Source organism: Balaenoptera ricei, chromosome 5 (assembly GCF_028023285.1).
Source record: "Balaenoptera ricei isolate mBalRic1 chromosome 5, mBalRic1.hap2, whole genome shotgun sequence".
NCBI lineage: Eukaryota > Metazoa > Chordata > Mammalia > Artiodactyla > Balaenopteridae > Balaenoptera > Balaenoptera ricei.
In genome coordinates this window covers 22,340,999-22,361,602 of record NC_082643.1, presented here as the reverse complement: position 1 = coordinate 22,361,602, position 20,604 = coordinate 22,340,999, and the positions used below count along the sequence as shown (strand labels likewise).

The following is a 20,604-nucleotide window of genomic DNA, read 5'->3' as shown; positions in this document are numbered from 1 at the left end:
TTAGCCTCTGAGCATCTATGCTAAGAAGGTGGTATAGGAAACATAAAGATAGAAAGCCTGCTGTATGGTACTTGTCCTTACAGCCGTAGGGAGACGTTGGATATATACATATATACATAGAATAGCTATGATCAAAACTGAATAATAAATGCAAATAGAGCTGTAAGTCAAGGGCTTTTGGAATTCAGAGGAGAGACATCCACCAGAGGAAATCAGAAAAGATTTCACAGAGGGGATAGTGTTTGGGCTGGGCACCGAAGGATGGGAAGAATTTGGAAATTCTGAGGTTTCTGAGAAAACATTCCAGGTGGAAGGAAAATGCAGAGTTATGAAAGCAATGTTATGTTAAGTATGTATGTTAAGTATGTATGTTAAGTATGTATCAATAAGTAGTTGAGTAAGATATTAGTGCAGACATTCATGCGAAGCTCAAACCCAGTAAACTCCCAGGAACTTTTCAAAAAAAAGTAGATTTTTAAGGGCTGTCTTTATGCATAGCAATCACATGCTATAACATCTTCCACATATAAAAGTCAGTCTAAAAATTAAAAAGTCATGAGATGATTAATTTTTCTATATTTTAAAACCCCAAACAAAACCAAGAAAAACTCATTTGACAGCATCTAGGATCTGTTCAATAGTTTCTGCTAATATAATGCTAATCATGCTATGATAGGATAATAACAGTAAAATCTTGCCAAAGCTCAGCAAGGTACAGTATGAGAGTATTGTTCTTAATATTTAAAGGACTGTCATTTAGAAACAGAAGTATACTTGATCTGTATTTTTCCAGAAGGCAGAACTAGGATCAGTAAGTAGTAAAGAAGGTTTGAATTCACCCTGAGAATTTCCTACAACTTAAAATTGTCTATTCATAGAGGAGATGACCCTATTAAAACAGGTAGCTTTTGCTTCACTGAAAGTATTCACGGACACCTGCTCACCCTGCATCCCGATTGCTATACATGAGGTTCTGAACCTGGTTAGAAGTGAGACTAGCTATGCTCTTAACATCTCTGCAACCATAACATCCCATGTGAGTGTGTATCCAACCTACAGATACCAGGCAAAGCGGAGTGAAGCAGGCAGATTGATTTTCCTATTTTTGTGGATGGTGCATCCTTTTCAGAAGTCAAGGGTGGAGTCAGACATCAGCATATTATTTAAGGCAGGATTCAGTCCAAACATTTTACTTTATTAAGTCAAGAGTGCAGTCTAATTTAAACTATTTTGTACAACTATTGTGAGTTGTACTGGAAAAAAGTGTGCTTTAAAAACAATAGATATAAATTCTCTTCAAATATTTAAGCATATTATTAAATTATATCACACTAACTTAGCTATGCCACTTTTATTAGTGTCACCAGGTATTAAATAAGACTAAAATGTTCTTGGCTGTAAAAGGAGCTTGATCCAATTCCTGACGTTTGATTAACTATCTTATATAAATATTTGCCAAACTATAATGCCATCTCATGTATAGTATTCATACATTGTGCAGTTAGATATTACACTGAATGAAGTTTAAATCCATAACTAGATAAACATTCATGACCAATGAAGCTGTTTGCCTTGATGTTTTGGAACTTAAGTCAAATATATAGTTGAATTTTCTTGATCAACTCAAGCCATGTGTAGAAGCAGAAATATGTGCTTGTGAATCTAATGTCCTTCTTTTTGTTGTTTTCAGCTGCAGTATTGAAGTATGAGAACAATGTCATGAATATCAGGCAATTCAACTGTTCTCCTCATCCATACTGGCTTCCAAATTTCATGGATGTTTTCACTTGGTCCCTGCCATTTGTTGGGGAAAAAGGTGTGTTGTGGAATCCTGAGATGTTCTTAATAAAATGGTATGGGAAGGAAGGAGAGGTAATGTGGCCTTTTTTACCATGAAACAGTCAGAAAGAGAAACACTTTGACCTAACCAGTAAAACTCACAAGCTTCACCGTAGGAGCAGTGATTTGGAAGTATGTCACTGTACATGCTATTAATGACATGCAATGAGTGGAATTAAGGGGAAATAAAAGAAATGAGGAATATTAGGATAATTTATATAACCTCATTAGAATAATCCAACCCTTTAAAAAATAACAGATTCGTAGTTTTGATTGGCTTCAAGCTATAATGGCTACCTTCTTTTCTTACCCCTTTGCATTATAATTCAAAAGTACAATTTTATTTTATAGATTACTGGTCAAATTAAAAGCTTGAGATAACCATGCTTTCCTCACATTTCTGATGTTAATAATAATCATTGTACGAAAGTGATTAATGGCTACAATATTTTGAAACACAACATGTACAATAACAAAAAAATAGTTCATTTTAAATATGGTGGCCATTAGTATAAGGTGAGACAAATTTACATTTAAAAAGTTGTTTATTAGCATGCCCAGGTTTACAGAAGAATTGGCCTTATCCTTCTTTCCTTCCTTCTCCCTTTATTTGGTTTTTATATTTTGACCTAAACCTCAGCAAAAATTTTGAGGAAAGGTCTGCACCCACTGAACTTGAGTTTTCAGTTCAGGAGGTTTAATGGTGATATCTGGATCATTCCTCATGCAACAACTTGAACATCACAGAGAAGGTGAATGTGCATTGTAATAAACATAAGAGCTTGCACGTGTTTCAGAAAAATGATGTCTTATGGGGGGATTTTAGAGAAAAGCTGTACATTCTTCTGAAATATTTGTTTGTTTATATTAATACATATGTGTAATACATTAATATGTGTGGTATTTATTTTCCTACAGTCAATGTATTTTTTTCTTTAAATAATCTAAAAACAATTAAACCCGAGAATCTATGAATTGTCAGCAAAGAAGTCTTCCCTTTCAACACCAAAATAAGTCAAAAGTAAATTTTAATAGTTTCTGATAAATGTCCCCAGTACTATACTCCATGTCACCACTTCCTTGCACCCATCAGATCACAGCGTGGACACAGAAGCACTGAGAATCCTGACAACTACCCTTGAACACCCTTCATTTTGGTTGTTTCCATTAATTATTCAGATTTTGAACATCTGTTATAAAGGAATGTATTAATATATTCGTGTACATAATTTACGGGTTTTTTCTTTTTTTTTTTTCTAACTTTATATTTTATACTGGAGTATAGCCAATTAACAATGTTGTGATAGTTCAGGTACACAGCAAAGGGACTCAGCCATACATATGCATGTATCCATTCTCCCCCAAACTCCCCTCCCATCCAGGCTGCCACATAACATTGAGCAGAGTTCCCTGTGCTATACAGTAGGTCCTTGTTGGTTATCCATTTTAAATATAGCAGTGTGTACATAATTTACTTTTGATAATTAAACTGAAGCTCTGAGTTAATGCTGGCTCCAGTGAAGTTTTACTCTTTATCATATATCTTCAACACTAGAAGAACACTGATTTTAAAAAGTAACTCTTGAAGAAATAGTGGACAGGCTTCTTTTCACATTCATGATAGAACCCAACCTAATTTTTTAAAACGTTCTATGCAAATAACATGTAACTTAGTGTAAAGTGTTGCAGTACTAATTTTCTGTGTATAATGCTTTTATACAGCCCTCTTATAATCTATTTACTCAAGTAAATTTCTTATTAAACTTACCTGAGCTTCATTTGTAAAACCTTTTTGAAAATGAAATTTAATGTTGTGTATGTGTGTATATATATATATATATATATATATATATATATATATATCTCAACACATTCATTTTTTAAAATCAATATTCTCACAACTACCTCAAATATATTAGTTCATCAATCATCAGTTTTTCTTAAACACAAAACCACGTTTCTATCACTATGCTGGGTTCTCTGGGGGACTAAAAAATTTAAAAAGAGATGTAGCATTCACTCGGTCCCTGTGAACATAAAGTTTGTAATCTGTCCTAAATCTAGCAGCATCATTGTACAAATAAATAAAAATTCAAAAGTAACCATTTTCTCCTTCATAGATTATAGTATATTCATATCCACATTTTTCTTTTGTCCACTGTCTATTGACCTATGGCTGGAAATGTTACCATTAGATTTTGTAGGCATGACCTAATAATTTTAAAAATATAAAGTCTGCATAGAAACACAAAGCCTGTTATCTTTTATGGTCTGAATTTTATAGAAACTACTTGCAGGAAATTCCATCTTGAATACAGGTAAGAATGTTATTGCTAAGCCTGCTCAGTAACAGTGCCAGAGTAATAATTAAGGTTATAGTAGAAAATATAGACTTTTTTTTCCTTTCTTTCTTTCTTTCCTTTTTCTCTTTAGTGACTGAGATGCTGGTAAATGTCCTCAACATCTGCTCAGATGATGAACTAGGGTCAGAAGAAGATGGATTTGATGGTAAGAGCCTTGAGCCTTTGTGCTAATGCTGTTTGCCAAGTAGTTACTTGGCGTCTCGTAGGTAACCCTAAGAATAAATTTCTAAGATTTAGTTGTGTAAATCATAACATACTGTTGAGAATGAAAGATATTATTATATTTTCTAGTTGCTTTGAAGAAATGTAAGAAAAAACTTGAGAGAATTTTCCCCTTACCCTGAAAACATAGTTGAATCCGTGAACTACTTTAATAAACATCTTTCGGTAGCTCACATTGCTAAGTGAGTTTTTTGGCTCTTTTAGTGAGGTTGTTTCTGTCAATTATTCAAATTTTGATGTCTATGAAAAAAGAAGATACTTACACATTGATATATTGGTATTTATGTCAACCTCAGTATTTTTTCATGTCTATAATAATTAATGAATAAGCTATGAGGTTTTTTTATTGTTGTTTTTTGAGATACTATTTGGTATTCAGTTACCCTTGAAGAATACACTTTCTATAAAAGACAAAAGATTCATGAGGTGAATGAAGATAGCAAAAATTACAAGAGATAGCTCTTACAAAAGGACCCCAAAATGAATGGAAACTTGCAAAAAAATGTAGTTGGAGGAGGAAAGTGCAAAGTTCACTTCCATAAACATTTACTAAGTACCTACTCTGCACAGGGCACTCGGGATTCCAAAATGCATTAAAGACCTAAGAAGAAGTTGCAGTCTGGTTAGAGAGACAGATGCGTAAACATATAATATCAATAAAATGAGACAAATTGTCAAGTAAAAGAGGAAGGTGGCATTGGAAACTAGATACTGTGGCAAGTTTAAATAGATAAAATTTTTACCTTTAAAAACTGCACTTGGGTAAAATGAAGCAAGAAGGTGGCCCTTTCCAAAAGTTACTATCTGAACAGCATGATTTAATATTTACTTGGGCTTAATACAGGTCACATCTATGAATGCAGAATACCTAACTCTGTAGCCAAAAGTAAAATAAAAGTGTCCGTACACTCGTATAAATAGAGAGTATATACTTAGGTAAATTTAAAGTGTACAATTATTCCTACCATCTCATGGTTTAAGTAAGAACTTACTTCAGTAAATATATTGATAAATTTTAAAATATTCAGAAGCTCAGTGGATATTCTGTGCCTTATCCAGATTCTAGATATTTCATATGTTATAGCCACAGTTTGCCATCATTAACTTTTCCAGGGATAGTGATATCATTTAAGAGATATTAACCTTCCTAGTGGAAGATTAGGAGGAGGCTTTTTTTTCCTCAAGAAAGAATACTAACCTGGTGGAATCTAAATCTTAAAAGTCAACAGACATTTTGCAGTAGATGCCTTTCACTGTGTTCCTGTTATTCCTCAAAAGAAAGATTAATTAGCTTTAATGCAGTGATGCGTCTCTGTTAACAAATCTCTGTTTTAGTCAGGTTTATTGACCAATAGTTATAGTATAGACAACATATTAAATACACAACATATGGTATATTCAATAGAATAAATAAACCTGCATATGATTGTAATTATATATTAACCCACTCATTCAGCAAATATATATTGAGTACCTACTATGTGCTTCCAGGTCCTATAGCCAGAAGTATCTGCACATTTCAACAGTGCAAGTAGTATTACCAAGACCACCTCAGTGTTTACTTGACTTATAGTGAGTTCTCTTTATCCACCCATTCAGTCACTTACATGAAAGGATATATTTTGGAACTTCCTCTGCTTTAAAATTATTAGTTCTAATCAATGTGCTGTGCTCATCAGCAGTTGCTTTTAAGCCTGTTTATTCCAATGATAGGAGTGCATGTCCTTTTCAAGGCACTTGGAAGAATTTTTTCTTTCTAAGCAGACCAGTGAAATCTTACTACCATGCTTAAATCTTAGGTTAGTCCTGCAGAGAAACAGCAGGACTAAAATATGGGATTTTTCAGTTCAAATCTCACAAATTTACCCTCTAAGGAAAAAAAAAGAAAAGAGAAGTAAAAGTTTTAATTAAAAAATATGTTTAACTTAGAATATTATACATTTCAGAGTAAATCATCAGAAATGTTCTTTACTGCTTTATTTTAACAGGACACAAAAATTATGGATTTCCTCAAAGGTACTCAAAGAACAACTTATAAATCTTCCCAGAACTCTTTAACTCTTTTTGGAACAATAGTTTATTGAGAACATATATTTAAGGTTTTTTTTCTTTTTTGTGTGACATTATTTTCAACCTTAGGATAGAGGTTCCAGTTCTCCCACCCTGTTCCTCCTTCAGGCAGCCTGCAGAGTCTGTCTGTCTCTGGGGGCTGGCCCTCTGCTCTGCCTATCAGGCTCCTGGGCTTGTGGTTGGCTCCAAAGGTGAAAGCAGGAATCAGAAGACATCAAAGGACTTAATTAAAGCACTTCCTGCTCCTTCTAAAGGGGAACCATCTCTTGATGAGTTCTTATCAAACCCTTCTCAGTATTTTGCTTAGTATCCAACATCAGCTGCAAAATCCAGGGTAGTACTGGTGTCTTTACAGACCATGCCTATCTGTGTATCTTATCAAGATGACTTCTTCGTGTCTATAAAGTCTATTGCAGACAGGAATTCTCCTCCTGTCCTTGAGGAGTGTAGGTGGGATTAATTTTGCTTCTTTTCTTTTATGTTCTGTCGGCTCCCCTTTACCACTTAACGGTGACGATGGCAGCAGCTAACACTTATGTGTTAGGCATCATTCTAAGTCGTTTATATGTATTAACTCTTTGCTAATTGTACCTTTTGACCAACAAAAATTTGTAATTATTAACTATCATTTACTTGAAGGAAATTTGCTAGGTGATTTATACTGTCTCTAATCCTCAAAACAACTTTTTGATATAGGTGCTATGATTATCCCAGTTTTACATATGAAGCTAGCCAGACTCAGGGCGCAGTGAGGTTAAAACCTAAGGTCACAGAGTTAGTGAAGTAATGGAGCCTGAATTCAAACCAATGTCTGCCTGGTTCTCAGGCTCTTGAACTTTCCACAACCTGTGATTACAGTGCTTGCATTTTTTTTTTTTTTTAAACAGCATGATGCTTTTATTTTTTAACAGAACAACACTGATAGCTAAACTTATACTTTAATTCGTTCTGTTAAATATCCATAAAATTAAAAAAAAAAAGATTTTTACATTATTATTAGGCCATGAAAGTCAAAGCAAATACAATAGTTTTGTTCTACTCTGTTAACCTAAATTTACTCCAAGAAGTTATGTGTCTGATAATGTGAAAATTTTTATTGTATCTGAGCAGACAAAGAGTTTCCTGGCTCGCCTTGGCTTCTGCTGGGTAGAAATCACGTCATGAATCTCTCCTCCTTAGCTTCTGCCTTACAAATAAAGGAATTTGATAGCCTATCTAGAAAAAAAGATCACTGTTTTATATTGGTCCATGGTTCCTTTATGTTGAAAATAAAATACCAAACTTCTTTTATCTTGTAAAGTTTTGAAGCAGTTTAATGCCAAGTGAATGTCTTTTGAGGATCTAGTTTATATGTATTGGGGTCTTTGATTCCTGTTTCCACTTCTGATTTTGGATGATAAAATGATAGTCTGGTTTCAATTTGGGTTTGTTATTCACCAGAACATTTCAAAGAAGGAAGAAATCCAAGTAGATGTATCTCATTTGGTAGTTGATTCTCATTAAGGAAGAAGACTCATTTCAGATCAAAGATTAGTAAGTGATCCCAAAGTGTTGGCGGGGGGTTGGGGGGAGCTGACAGAAATCAAGCAATCTGCATCACAGAACTTTCTTTACTGTTCATTATTACAATAAGGAAGTCTGGGATAGCAGTAAGCATTAGAAACCTAATGACAGTTTCATGAGTTAGAAATATTTATTTGGAACTTTCTTTTAGTTCTAAAATCTTAGACTCTGAGATCACTTTATATATCTATCTGTATCTATCCATCTATCTATATATATATACAAGTTATATTTGAAACTATGATATGTGGTAAGTCTGGCTAACGGGAAAGAATTGTGGAGGTAAAACTGAAATCCTGTAGAATAAGAAAGGAAAGAAAAAAATAATAAAACTAATACATTTTAAGCCAAATATAGTTTCAGGCTGCCCTGGAAAGACTTAATATTAAATTAGAATTTATGTCTCTGTTTTCATCTAAGGAGCAAACCACATGGTGGAACTCTTATCCTTTATCCACATTTTTGCCTTATCCTAATGTTAACCACAGGCAAGTCACTGAATATGGGATCAGAGCAGTTTTTTGCATGCCTCTACGAAACCATCCAAATTGTATACAAGAAAATTATCTCCCATCATCTGCTTTGAATTATTAGATAATTCTTCAGATCTAATATCACGGGTTCCAGAGTGTCTCCCCACTGCTTTCTGTTTAGCTTTAAAAAATCGTACAGGACTTTTTAAAGTACATAGTTGGGAATTAGTAGGACTAGCGTGGCATCTTATGGGTCCTTGAGGAATACCACTATATAGGGTTCGGGTATATCATTTTCTACCGAAGCTGTATTTATTTGCCACGATGAATGTTTGAGATGAATTTCATCTTAAAAATTCCCCTCTGCTTTGTGCATCTGGCAGCACATACGCTAAGAGCCATTAGCTTAGAGCTCTTCCTGTGGCTGTAATTATTGTCATTTCTGAGCAACTCATTTCAGCATCTCATATTTCACGTTCCCAATGTGAAAAAAAATTGTGTGTCTGATAATAATTGGCAGTTTGGGAGAAAAAATATGACATGCTAATATAAAAACTACAAAGAAATGTTTAGACATACAAAAAAAGAGCCCTGAGTAGCACAGTGGCAACATGATTCTTGTTCTATCAACTTTGAAGCATAACCTGCCATTGGTGAGCAGAGGAGTAACATCATAAAAGCAGTATCTGAGAAAAAGCAAATACTTTTCCCGAGAAAATGCTTGGAGAAAGAACAAAGGATTCGTTGGGGTATCATTTAGGAACTTTTAACTATTTCAAAGTTGAGGTGACTAGATCGGAACAATGATAGTGTTAATAATAAAAGGAAAAGGGAGCTATTCCAAAGAGCTGGTCAAGGGGCTTACAACTATGGTATCCGTGGGGCAAAGGGAACAAAAGTGGATTTGGATGGTTCAAACCTCGGTACCTAGGAGGATGAGGACACTTCCGGAAAAACTTCATCCGTTTCAGGGAGAAAGGAGTTCAGTGACAGACATGAGTTTGAGTAAAAGTGATACACATGACTCTGGAAATGCCCAGGCAGGATTTGGAAATGGAACCCTGGAGACTGGGGACAAAATCGGGTCTGGCGACAGAGGCTTTGAATTAAAAGTCACAGCCGAATCTACTAAGAGTCAAACAGGCCTCCAAAGTTACTGATGTGGAAGGAAATATCAGAAAATTGAGGACCGATCTGTAAAATTATCCCTTCTTTATGAAGCTGGAGAAAAAAGACAAACACATGAAAGAGAAAGGAGTGATGAGGGAGAGAGTGTAAGAACCAGGATTGTGGAGCAGTTCAGGCAGCAGCTATTTTAAAATATTTGCACCAAATGCAGAAAAATGACTGTGAGATATAAGTCTGACCAGAAAACCAGAAAGTGAAATATTAGGGCATAACTTTGTCAGATAACAGATTATTGAAAAGAGGCAAATAGCAAACTTTGTTTTCATTTTTATAATAGCTAAAAAAGAAAATTGAAATCATTTTTTAGAAGGCCAAAAACTAAAATAAAATTCGGAGTACCCTAATTTTGATACCATGTTATATTTCTATCTTATATTTTTATTTCCATGTAAAAATATTTATTCATGAAATATCTTTTTCAGTGTATTCAGTGGCAAACAAACACATGGTCTCTGCCTTCACTAAGCTGAGAGTCTAGTGCAAGAAGAAACCAATTTTAAATATGCTGGTCTCACAGAGGATTTAGAGGCTTGCAGGAAGGGGTGTGAATTGGGATAAAATATTTGATAACTGAAGGAGGAATCATAAAGGGCATCTTTCTCGTTCTCTTCTACTTCTGACAAGGAAAAGAAAAGCACTTTATGTATTTTACTGCTTTAAGAAGTATGGCCGTGGGAGAAATCCATATAATTTTTCCAGAAAATTATATGCAAAGATGGGTGGGTATCAGTTCACCAGTGTTAAGTTCTCTTATCTTTTAAAAATAACTGAGTTTGCATGATGTAACTGGAGAAAGGAAAGGATGACATCTATAAAAAGAAAGATTAGTCAATATTTTGTAAAAAGACTTTGTAGTTGCTTGTCAGGCTTTTGTTAATTACCTTCCAGTTTATTGTTGATTTTTTTCAATTACTTGATATTTCAATGTGTAATTTAGAGGCTAAATCATTTTCGTCACTATAAACGTATCCTTGGTACTCTGTACCCTTTATAGTACAGGTAACTGCTTTTTTTCATCAGGGCTATGCTATAAAAAGGAAACAAACAGTTACATCCAGTATATCATTAAAACTGAAACATGTCTAAAAAAATACACAAGACATTTACTAGGTACTAGGGTATGAACTCCCATCATATATATGGCTGTTGATATTTTGGGGCCAGGACTATCAAACAAGGTACCTGGTTAGTCGTCAAATTGTAATCAGTATCATCAAGTCTGACTTGTATGTGATTACAATAATTAAAATCTTTTTAAGTTGCCAATTTAAATGATGCAGTAACATAGACATTAAAAGTACTGCTTTCTCTTCTTATTGTACTACATGATTTTGCACAAATGAGTTATATTAGCTGGCATAATTTTCACATTGCACAGAAGTGCAGACTTTGCAGAACGAACTAAATGTTAAAAAAGCAGTCATCTCCCTATTAGAGCTAATTGGTTGGATAATGTCCACCATTGGCTAAAATGCTTGCAGTAAAATAATATTCTAGAAGTTTATACTGTATTCCATAGACACCTGTACTATACACATATACAATATTCACAGTGTTAAAAATCATTGTGTTTTTGTAGCATTTGAGCTTTCCTTCAACTTATGGTGACATTGGCCAACTTATATTAAACATTAGCTATTGCATATCTAAGCATACACTTGGATTAAATGTATTTATAAAATTTATTTGAGAAGGAAGTCCATGTTGTATAATAAGAAGGGAAATAAGCATGGGCTTTATAAACCTTAATGTATTCTTTATTTGAAAGGTATTAAAGTAGAGAGCGCTCTTTTTTCAACAAAGGCAAAGATTTTGTGTATATGTATATCTCTATATTTTAGAAAAACTTCACTTCTCACACACAAGGTTGAGGTAATTGGCACATGAAAGAAGTGTTCTTCACAGAGAGAAGTACAGGGGGTAATGTCAGCTTGCTGAAAATTGATACCATAAGAAAATAAGATCCAGTTTTCATGTGTTTTTGGCAGAGCTTACGTGATTCTCTTTGTACTAAAGCATTTTATGGGTCCCACTTCTTAATCTGAAGGTTGTACTTATATGAGAATAATTAATAATTGATTGAACAACAGCAGACAGTCATTGTTGTAAGTCTGAAGTTTGTAAAACAGTCTCTTTATAGTTGTTTGATCTCAGATGGCAGGTTTAAAGGGCATATGAAAATGTTTAATGAATGCTCAGAAAATCTAAAGTTTAAAAATATTTTTCTATCTTCGCTCTCCTAAAAATCCCTTTTATTCCTTCATCTTTACTCCTAGCTTACAAGAAGCTATGAAACTTTCTTCCAGTTTTTCTTAGAATTTTAAAGAAACAGATATCTTGATTTTCTTCGGTCAGCCCATCTCTGTGAAGCGGTCTATTTTTTTGTCTCAAAGCAAAGCCAGCAGCATCCTGGGTTCTCCCCTTCTCCCCTAGTGAACTGGCCACCATCTGGGGCCCAGCCTTTAGCCTGGTTGGCACAAAACACGACTGGGGCCCCAACTTAGGCAGCTTGATATTAATGAAGATCACACAATCAACCTTTTAATTTACAGTGAGAAATGTAACTGTTAGAAGAACTGGAATATTCACTTCTGCACAAGCATTTCCTTCTTCTTAATAGAAAGAGCAAACATTTTTGAGTATTGTGTACCAATGATCTATGCTAAGTGCTTTAGCAGATAGCAGGGTACCTGGCACTTGTGTTTGTTGAATGTTGAGAATGAATAAACGAATTAACTTAGGTAATTCTTCCACCCACCTGGGAAGTAGATCACCAGCCTGCTACTGTAATGAATCCTGGTTTGGGTTCCCCACTTCCCAGCTGATGACCTTAGGTCGACAACTTACCAAGCGAAATAATGCAGATAAAGCACTTAGAACCTTCCTCATTTTTTAGATGAGGAGGGTGAGACTTACAGAAGCTTAGTAATTTATCCAAGGTAGCACAGCCTGTAAATAGGGGAGCTGAGACTCAATAGGTCTTTTACTCCAGAGCACGAGTTCTTCACCACTGTGCTATTCTGCCTCTCACATGCCAGTTTATTCATTTGTCTTAAAAGAAGTCGATGAGCCAGGTATTTATGATCTGAAGTCTTGCTGTAAGGCCAGAATACTTAAAGGCCATTGGCCCCTGGACAGTACTTCCCTAGACACGTCAGATGTTTGCCTCGGCTTCTCTTCTTTCTTATGCCTCTGTAGCTGACCAGTACAGTTTTTGACTGGCATATCCCTTTCCTCTGATAAGATAATAATATATTTCAGTGATGTTAAAGTCTCACGACCTGGGAACCATTCTGTCTGTTTCAATTGCCTCTGCAGGCCTGTGCACTGATCATTGGCCAGAACATAATGCTCATTTCCCTATTTACCTTTTTGGGCAAAATCTTCACTACATCCCCCCTATACTGACAAAACACCCTGCCTAGTTCTTGAATAGCATCAGAAGATCTTCGACTGGCTTTATTTCAGATCAGCTCAGTACATGCCAGCACCTTGACCATCCTCTGCTGTCGGACGACTAGAGCAGTATTACATCTTTCAGCCTGCTTTTTTGTCGTGCTGTCAAATGGTACTCAATTAGCTTTCTATCTAGGGTATAACACAGCTTTCTATCTAGGGTATAACACATGGGACAATCAAACATGATATTTTACTATATTGGTTTATTTTTTCCTTCAATTTCTGTAATTTCAGAGATAACATTTAAATATCATTCTACTATTTGATAAATTTATAAATCCATAAGGGTCCAGAATTAAATTCTAGTCTAAATGCTTTCTTCCAGCATTTAGCATGTATGCACAATTAGGTCCTTAATAAATACCTTTTTCAACTGTTAAATCCTCATCTATATCCAAAATAATCCTGACAGATTAAACATCCAGGCATTATGATTGTTTCTCCTATAGACAATACATCTACATTATTAGCTTGACCTTTGTCATTTCATTTCATTTTGCTTTTATTTTCATTGCCAGTTTATAAAATTGATGCATTTCTATTATGATAAAGAGTTCAATCCAAATGGGATTTCACATGCTATTAGTTTCTACTTTGGTAGATATAAATAAACTGAAATGTCCTCTGTAAGGCATAGGCTGAATATATGATAGTTTCTTGAAACATAGGCTGAATATATAATAGTTTCTTGAAAAATCAACAAAGCCTCCTAATCTACCTTAAAGTCTTTAATTTTTACCCAAGTTATAATTATGCTCATAGCCAATTTCTGCGAGTCTACCAAGGAATCATTGAACAGATGGAACGCAATGTCTCAGAGAACAAAAGTCCATGGAATCAAATTAACACTTGGAAACGAAAGTATCTTTTAACTACATATTTAAGATAACCAAATAATGACAGTTATTTGACATTTGGGAGTAGTCTGTACATTTTTAAGACTTCCTATCTGAAGAATCCAGTTATGTTTTATGACAAGAGAAGGTGGAAGAAACTGTCTAGGCTATACTGGCGTTTTTGAAAATCCACTACACGGAAGAGTCTTTTTATTTAAAAAAATATATATTTTCAAGGATCTGTCGCTTTCAAAATGACATATAAGACAGAATAGCCTTATGCCAAATATCACACCATGGTAGATGCTATTACATGCTGAGATTTTAGTTGGGCTAAAAAAGCATATGGAAGAAATTCAGAATATGTGGTTTGGAGTGATTTGGAATGAGAAGCCATTATGTCCCAGTTTTATCACCTATGGATATGTAATATGCTATTGTTAGAATTAAAATTAGAAAGGTATTCCAAATATTTTAGGTTGTAATCCTCAAAAAGATGAGATTTTTAAAATTTGTTAAAATTTTAAAAACACCCTAGAGGTGTTTTTCTCTGCCTAATAGAGTAACCTACATAAGCATACATATAGCTATTATGTGCGGGGCAGCACCTCCAGTCTCTCTGGACTAGATTTAACCACCACTGACCCTAAATGGGTCAGCAATGCAGCATTCTCATGTCATGGCTGGTCAAGGAGATCTTCCAACAACTGTCACCTCTAGAAAGTGAGTCATCTAATTCTTGATAGAGCAGCTGTCTTCATGCCAGAATATTTGGACCATTGGGGTTGCCCAAAGAAGTTTCTAGAGGAGTAAAGGAATCCGTTTTCACATTCTCAGTTTCCCTATGTCCTAAAAATGATCAGCCTGGGAACTCATCTGAGCTGCAAGGCTCACTGCAGCCTCTCCTTTCCCACCTCTTCTTTCTCAGTTGCTTTTCTCTCATTTTAACAAAAAAGCATGGGGCTCCCTAAACACAGTCACTATGAACGCTGCCTGGAGTAGTAAACAAAGAGACGCTGGAAAAACTCAGTGCCTAGGAAGTCTCCTTAATCAGGGCAGTGTAACCGCCCTCCCATCCTTATCATTAAGGGATGCATTCCAATCACATTATATTTCTATGTTTTTTAAATATTCATAAAAATGTATCATGTATTTGTGCTACTTAGCTCAGTTATGTACTACTAATAATTGTGATATTGATTACAAAGGAATTTTTAAGGCTTAGGGCCTTATTGTCTCAGGAAATTTTTAAAAACACATTTCATTTACATGTCTAAATGTATTTTTGGCAGCAAAGTATAATGTGGTGATAAAAATATTTTAAAATATAAATATATAATTCACTAAAGTAAAATCAGGAAAATTGAAATGGAAATGCAATTTCAAAGAAAAAAGGACTAATGTAAGATTTCTAAATATCAATGAATGTCTTGTTCATGGATTTTTTTCTTTAAATGGATGATGGTAGGATGAAATTGCTATGATATTTATATGCCATTGATTTTTAAAAGAAGTAGTATAGTCATTTCATTTTAAGATAGCAATGTTTACAACGTTATATTCCTTACAATTATTTAAACTTGGAGGTGAGAATAGTATTCTTTGGAGGATAATCTTTTGTAGATGCATGAGTAAAAAATGTAAAGGCCACAGTTTTAAAGCCAGTCCATCAGAATGAACACAGTTTCTCAGTGCTTATGGTGCTGTCCCTAGATCCCAGGACTCAAGGGCTTGGTGGTGTAGAAAAATATAGTGAAGCACTTGTCAAGTTCACCACAGCCAAGGGCAAAACTGGGTAGATGTTTAAGTAATTTCTGTATAGCCTTGCTTGGCTGAGGTATAGATGCTCAAGATCTGTTATTGGTAAACTAGGTCAGAGAAAGAAAAGACAAGAAAATAAGGTTTGGGGATTATAGTACATGTTTTGGCCTCATAGCCTTAATGGGGGTCAATTTGGGACATGTGTTCTCCCAAATAGGACAGTCTGTATACTTATAATTTCACCATCTTTGTAAAGAGCCATAAAGACCAATTATGCAAGGTTTTTAGAGGCGTCTGAAGACATATTCTGTCTTTGCATTATATCATATTTCAAAGTGCTGATTTTGGAAGGAAACCAAACTAATTTTTGTCTTTAATATAACACAACAAAAGATATTTCTTATCTCAGCACCTTATGCTTTGTTCCATCAATAACCTGTATTCAAATTCAGTAATTGCCCTATGATGTCGAAAAATAAAATCTGGAGACATGTCTAAACTCTGCTTAAAAATAATGAATCATAATAAAATTTACTTTCAAGTAGAATAGGTTTCTTACAGACATGAACTTTATCTTTTTAAAAATTTGAAAAAGTGGTGAGTTTTCTGTATTATTTTCTCAGAATTTGAATTAAAAGGTTTAAGAGATTTGAAGCTTGCCAGCAAAATATAGTTCTTAAAATAGATCTTTCTATTGAAAAAGTGGGAAATGTTAATGTATACACACTCCTTTTAATATAATATATATCATTTAAAGGTATATGCTATGAATACACTTGTATTAGTTAAAAGTCCTTTAGAGAAAGAAGCCTAAATAATAGCAAAACATTTGAGGCCAATATAATAATGAAGTGGAAATTTTCTTCTACTTTTTCCATTAGAGAGTAAGCAATTCAATTTTTTGCAAGCTCCTTTTTCACCTTCTAATGATATGAAAATATTCCTCTTTTATAAGATTTTCAAGTATAAAAAAGATTTTTTGCATGTATTTTTTAATGTTTTTTAGTATGGTAAAAGTCACAGTATAAAACGTACTAATTTAACCATATTTAACTGTACAGTTTAGTGGCACTAAGTACATTCACATTGTTGTGCAACTCTCACCATCATCCATCTCCCGAATTTTTCAGCTTCCTAAACTGAAACTCTGTCCCCATTAAACACTAACTCCCCTTTCCCCCTCCCCACCCCCAGGCCCCTGGCATCTATCCATGTATAAAAATTTTAGGTAGTTCATCATCCCTTCTTACAGTTGCAAAAAAGGTATTGAAAGCAATTAGAATCTGTTGAATTGGGCTTATTTTACCAGTACAGTTTCCCCCTGGAGATGGTTGGAGGAGGGAAGGGGTGAATGTCACTGCACTGAGAACTTTTCTTCATTGCCTCCTTTGGGAAACTCATGTATCCCCCATATAACACGAAGGAAGGGAGGGATGGAGAGACCTCTCTTCTTAAAGCTGCTCTCTCCCTTTTCCCTCAAAACCAAGCTTCTTCCAAATACAATGGGGTTTCTTGACATTTTATTATGAAATGTTTCAAACAAAGGAATGTTGAAAGAATTGTATAGTCAATACGCATGTACCCATCACTTACTTTCTACAATTAACATTCGATTATATTTGCTTTCTCACATCTCTGTCCCTGTATACAACCATCCGTCCATCTTTTTCTTTCTTTCTCTTTTCTTTTCTTTGAAGAGGGGTGGGTAAGTGCAAAGTAAGTTCTCTGTACCTCTGTGATAAGAATGCTAATGTCTAAACTTCTTATTTGTCCCTACTACTATGCTAAAACCTTTACAATTTAGCCCCGGGCATGTCCTGCTTCTCTTCTCATTCTCAGCCTGCCCTCACCCCAGTGAACCCAAACTCCATTCACACCGGACTTCTGACCCATCATCTGAACATAATATGGATTCTTGTGGCCTCCACGTGCTTGAAAATTCTCTTCCTTCTATGGAGAATTCTCCTTTCTCTTGAACTCTTATTTATCCTTCAGGATCCTTCAACTATCACCATTTGGGTGAATATCTTTCTCCAGACTATTAACACCTGCTTCCAGTGGTAAATATTTAACAGTGCTTCACTGCAGGGGGACAAAGACCCTGGTTTGTAGCACTTGCAGGTTGTGTTGGTATAAATTCTCTTCCCTACCACTGGTTTCAGGCTACCAGTACGAAGTTACTGAACACGGAGCTAAGAAGAGATGTGCTCGGTGTACTCTCTCCGGCTGACAGCCGCTGGCTCCACGCTGCTTCCTCTCTAATAACGTGTCGCAGTGCACTGTGGGCGTTCACCTGACCTCCTAAAGCAGAGACCATGCTTTCCTCCTATTTCTGTTGCTAGCAGTTAGCAACACGGCAGGCTATAGAACAGGATAGGATTCACAAGAACACTTTATGAATAAACGATTTGGGCAATAAATTGTATTCTATGTAGCACCTTCCACACACCGCTAATTCAGTTAAAACTGAGGAATTATAGTAGTCACTCAACGGATGGATGGGCACCGTGAGCCATACAGAGCCAGGGTCTGTAACGTGTGGCAGGTAGCCCATGTGTAAGGACCTCTCTTCACCCTGGCACTTGGTTCCTCATCGCTGCGATGCTGCCGCACTTTTCCAGTTCCCGTCAGAGGCTGGCAGCACTCACTCAGCAGGCCGCTTGGCATACGTACTTTTCATACTTCATGAGAAGTCAGTAAGGCACTAAGTTAAGGTCAGGAAGTACACATGGTCAAAGCAAATCTTTACAGACTCCCTTGGTCTGTACATTAGCCTTTGAGGAAAATGGAACGTGCCAGGGCGCCTAGATTCTGGAATTAGTAGCATGATACCCCGGGCTTTTTAAAAGAAGATTAGAACTTAAAAGGTGAAACAAAAGAGAGGCCCAAAAAAGAAGTGATAATTATTTGAATGGAAACACAAAATGAAATTGTACTTAAAATTACTAATGTTTTTAAACTTAGGAAACACTGCCTTTCAGTTTTGGACTTTTGAGTTAAAATAAGTGACTAGATTCTTCTCTGAAAAGTAGTTAACAGTAGTTAACTATTAAAAATAGTTTAATGTAAAAGGTATTTTTTGTGCCTTTATTATTCAATATACTGAATTTTAAGCTGAGCTACTGTGGTATATTTCCACAACTTAAATAGAGCACGTACCAAGAATGTTAAACATGACATTGTATTTGCATGTCACAGCTAGTAGAAGTCTGAAAAACGTGCATTTTTTTCCCCCTTGATCTTTCTATTGAATTATAGACTGTGAAGATTTGCAGTGGAACATAAGTATTTGAATAAGAGTTTTAATGATCTCTGGAAAATACCAAAAACCAGGAATAGCAATACTAAATATACAAGGACCTTTATAGCTGTACTTAATTCTGTCCTGCTACAGTTCAGCTCCTTTAAGTTTGATTACATATTAACTCAGATATTTTATTTGGTTATTTTACTTTTTTGTGGGTTGTAAATGTGTGATATTCATTTTGATTTTGATTATTTGACAAATATTGAAGGTAATCCCCCAGAATGAAACTTTGAGATATTAGTTGTTAATGTCTCTTCTTACTGTCTATGATTAAGTTAATTGACTTTTTGAGTAAATATATTCTAATTTTATAAAAGAAGTACTAAAACCTCTTACCTGGGTTATTGAGAAATCTAAAAAGAGACAGCATTTCTTCATTAAGAAAAGTGCTATAGTATACTGTGAATCACCATGTGTTGGCAGCACAACCATGAATACATAAAGTAAGATATCTGCTCTATACTCTCCAGTAAGTCATTAGGTCTGAAAAATAAGGAATGCTAAACTGGCTCCGACTGTCAGTATGTTCATTTTACATTTAAAATTCCGTATTTTATATGTATATGTATAGCTGATTCACTTTGTTATACAGCAGAAGCTAACACACCATTGTAAAGCAATTATGCTCCAATAAAGATGTTAAAAAAATAAATAAGTAAATAAAATTCCGTTTTTTTTTTTTGAACATTTTTCTGAGTACCAGCTCATACTGAGCTGAAAAGGACGGCTCTACATAATTTATTCCCCTTCCTTTCCTACTTAGTTTCTTGCTTTTCATTGCTCTGGTTATGGTTTTTACAAGTCCTTTAATGAAAATTTTCTGAGAGATTATCCTTCTTAGATATTTTTCACTTCCTTGGTTGTACATTTTTCCCCTTCTCATTCCTCTTAAATGTATCCAATTTCGTTTCTAGACATTTAACTACTCCTTCTTGCTGCTTTTCTTGTTGTGCTTCTAAATATGTCACCATTTTTGGAGTTCTCCCACGCTTTCCATTCTTTGTGTCTGTTGGATTGATTTTTATGATCTGGCCATACTGTTTTTAGAGATGGTTAGAATCTTTCCCCTTAGCACATCATGACCTCTGAGTGGACTGGGTCAGTCAGACTGGGGGATATTAAACATAGTGTGGTAATAGCACACCAAATAAGTAAACTGAAACATGATTTAACAGAATAACTGAAAAAAAAAATAGATAAGAAAACCACTATAAGGAGATTGCTATACCACTTCTTTTTTCCTTAACAAATGTCCTTCAAGTAGTCTCCTGATCATAAATCATCTAAAATTCAAGCACAGGAACTTTAGACTTTCAAATGGTCTCTAGGACAGGTTTTATTATATAAAGAATCATAATTGCAAATTCTAGATAATAATAAATATTGTTAGAAACTCAGAATGAAGTATGAGATAGGGCCTACACACACGCCATTTTCTTCTCCAGTGTTTTGGCCAATAGAGTCTAATTCAAGGAAACAATTATGAATGAGAATCCATGTTTCCACTTGGTTATCAGAAAGAC

The 20,604-nt window shown here is 34.9% G+C and overlaps 1 protein-coding gene across 2 annotated transcripts in view; it reads left to right on the top strand.

The window, feature by feature from the left end:
• PPP3CA (protein phosphatase 3 catalytic subunit alpha) overlaps positions 1 to 20,604 on the top strand; it is a 305,294-nt gene that overhangs the window by 268,899 nt on the left and 15,791 nt on the right. For both annotated transcript variants that reach the window (XM_059922488.1, XM_059922487.1), the window contains exons 9-10: positions 1,691 to 1,816; positions 4,273 to 4,347. In XM_059922488.1, the coding sequence (XP_059778471.1) occupies positions 1,691 to 1,816; positions 4,273 to 4,347 (201 nt within the window). The remainder of the gene's footprint in view (positions 1 to 1,690; positions 1,817 to 4,272; positions 4,348 to 20,604) is intronic.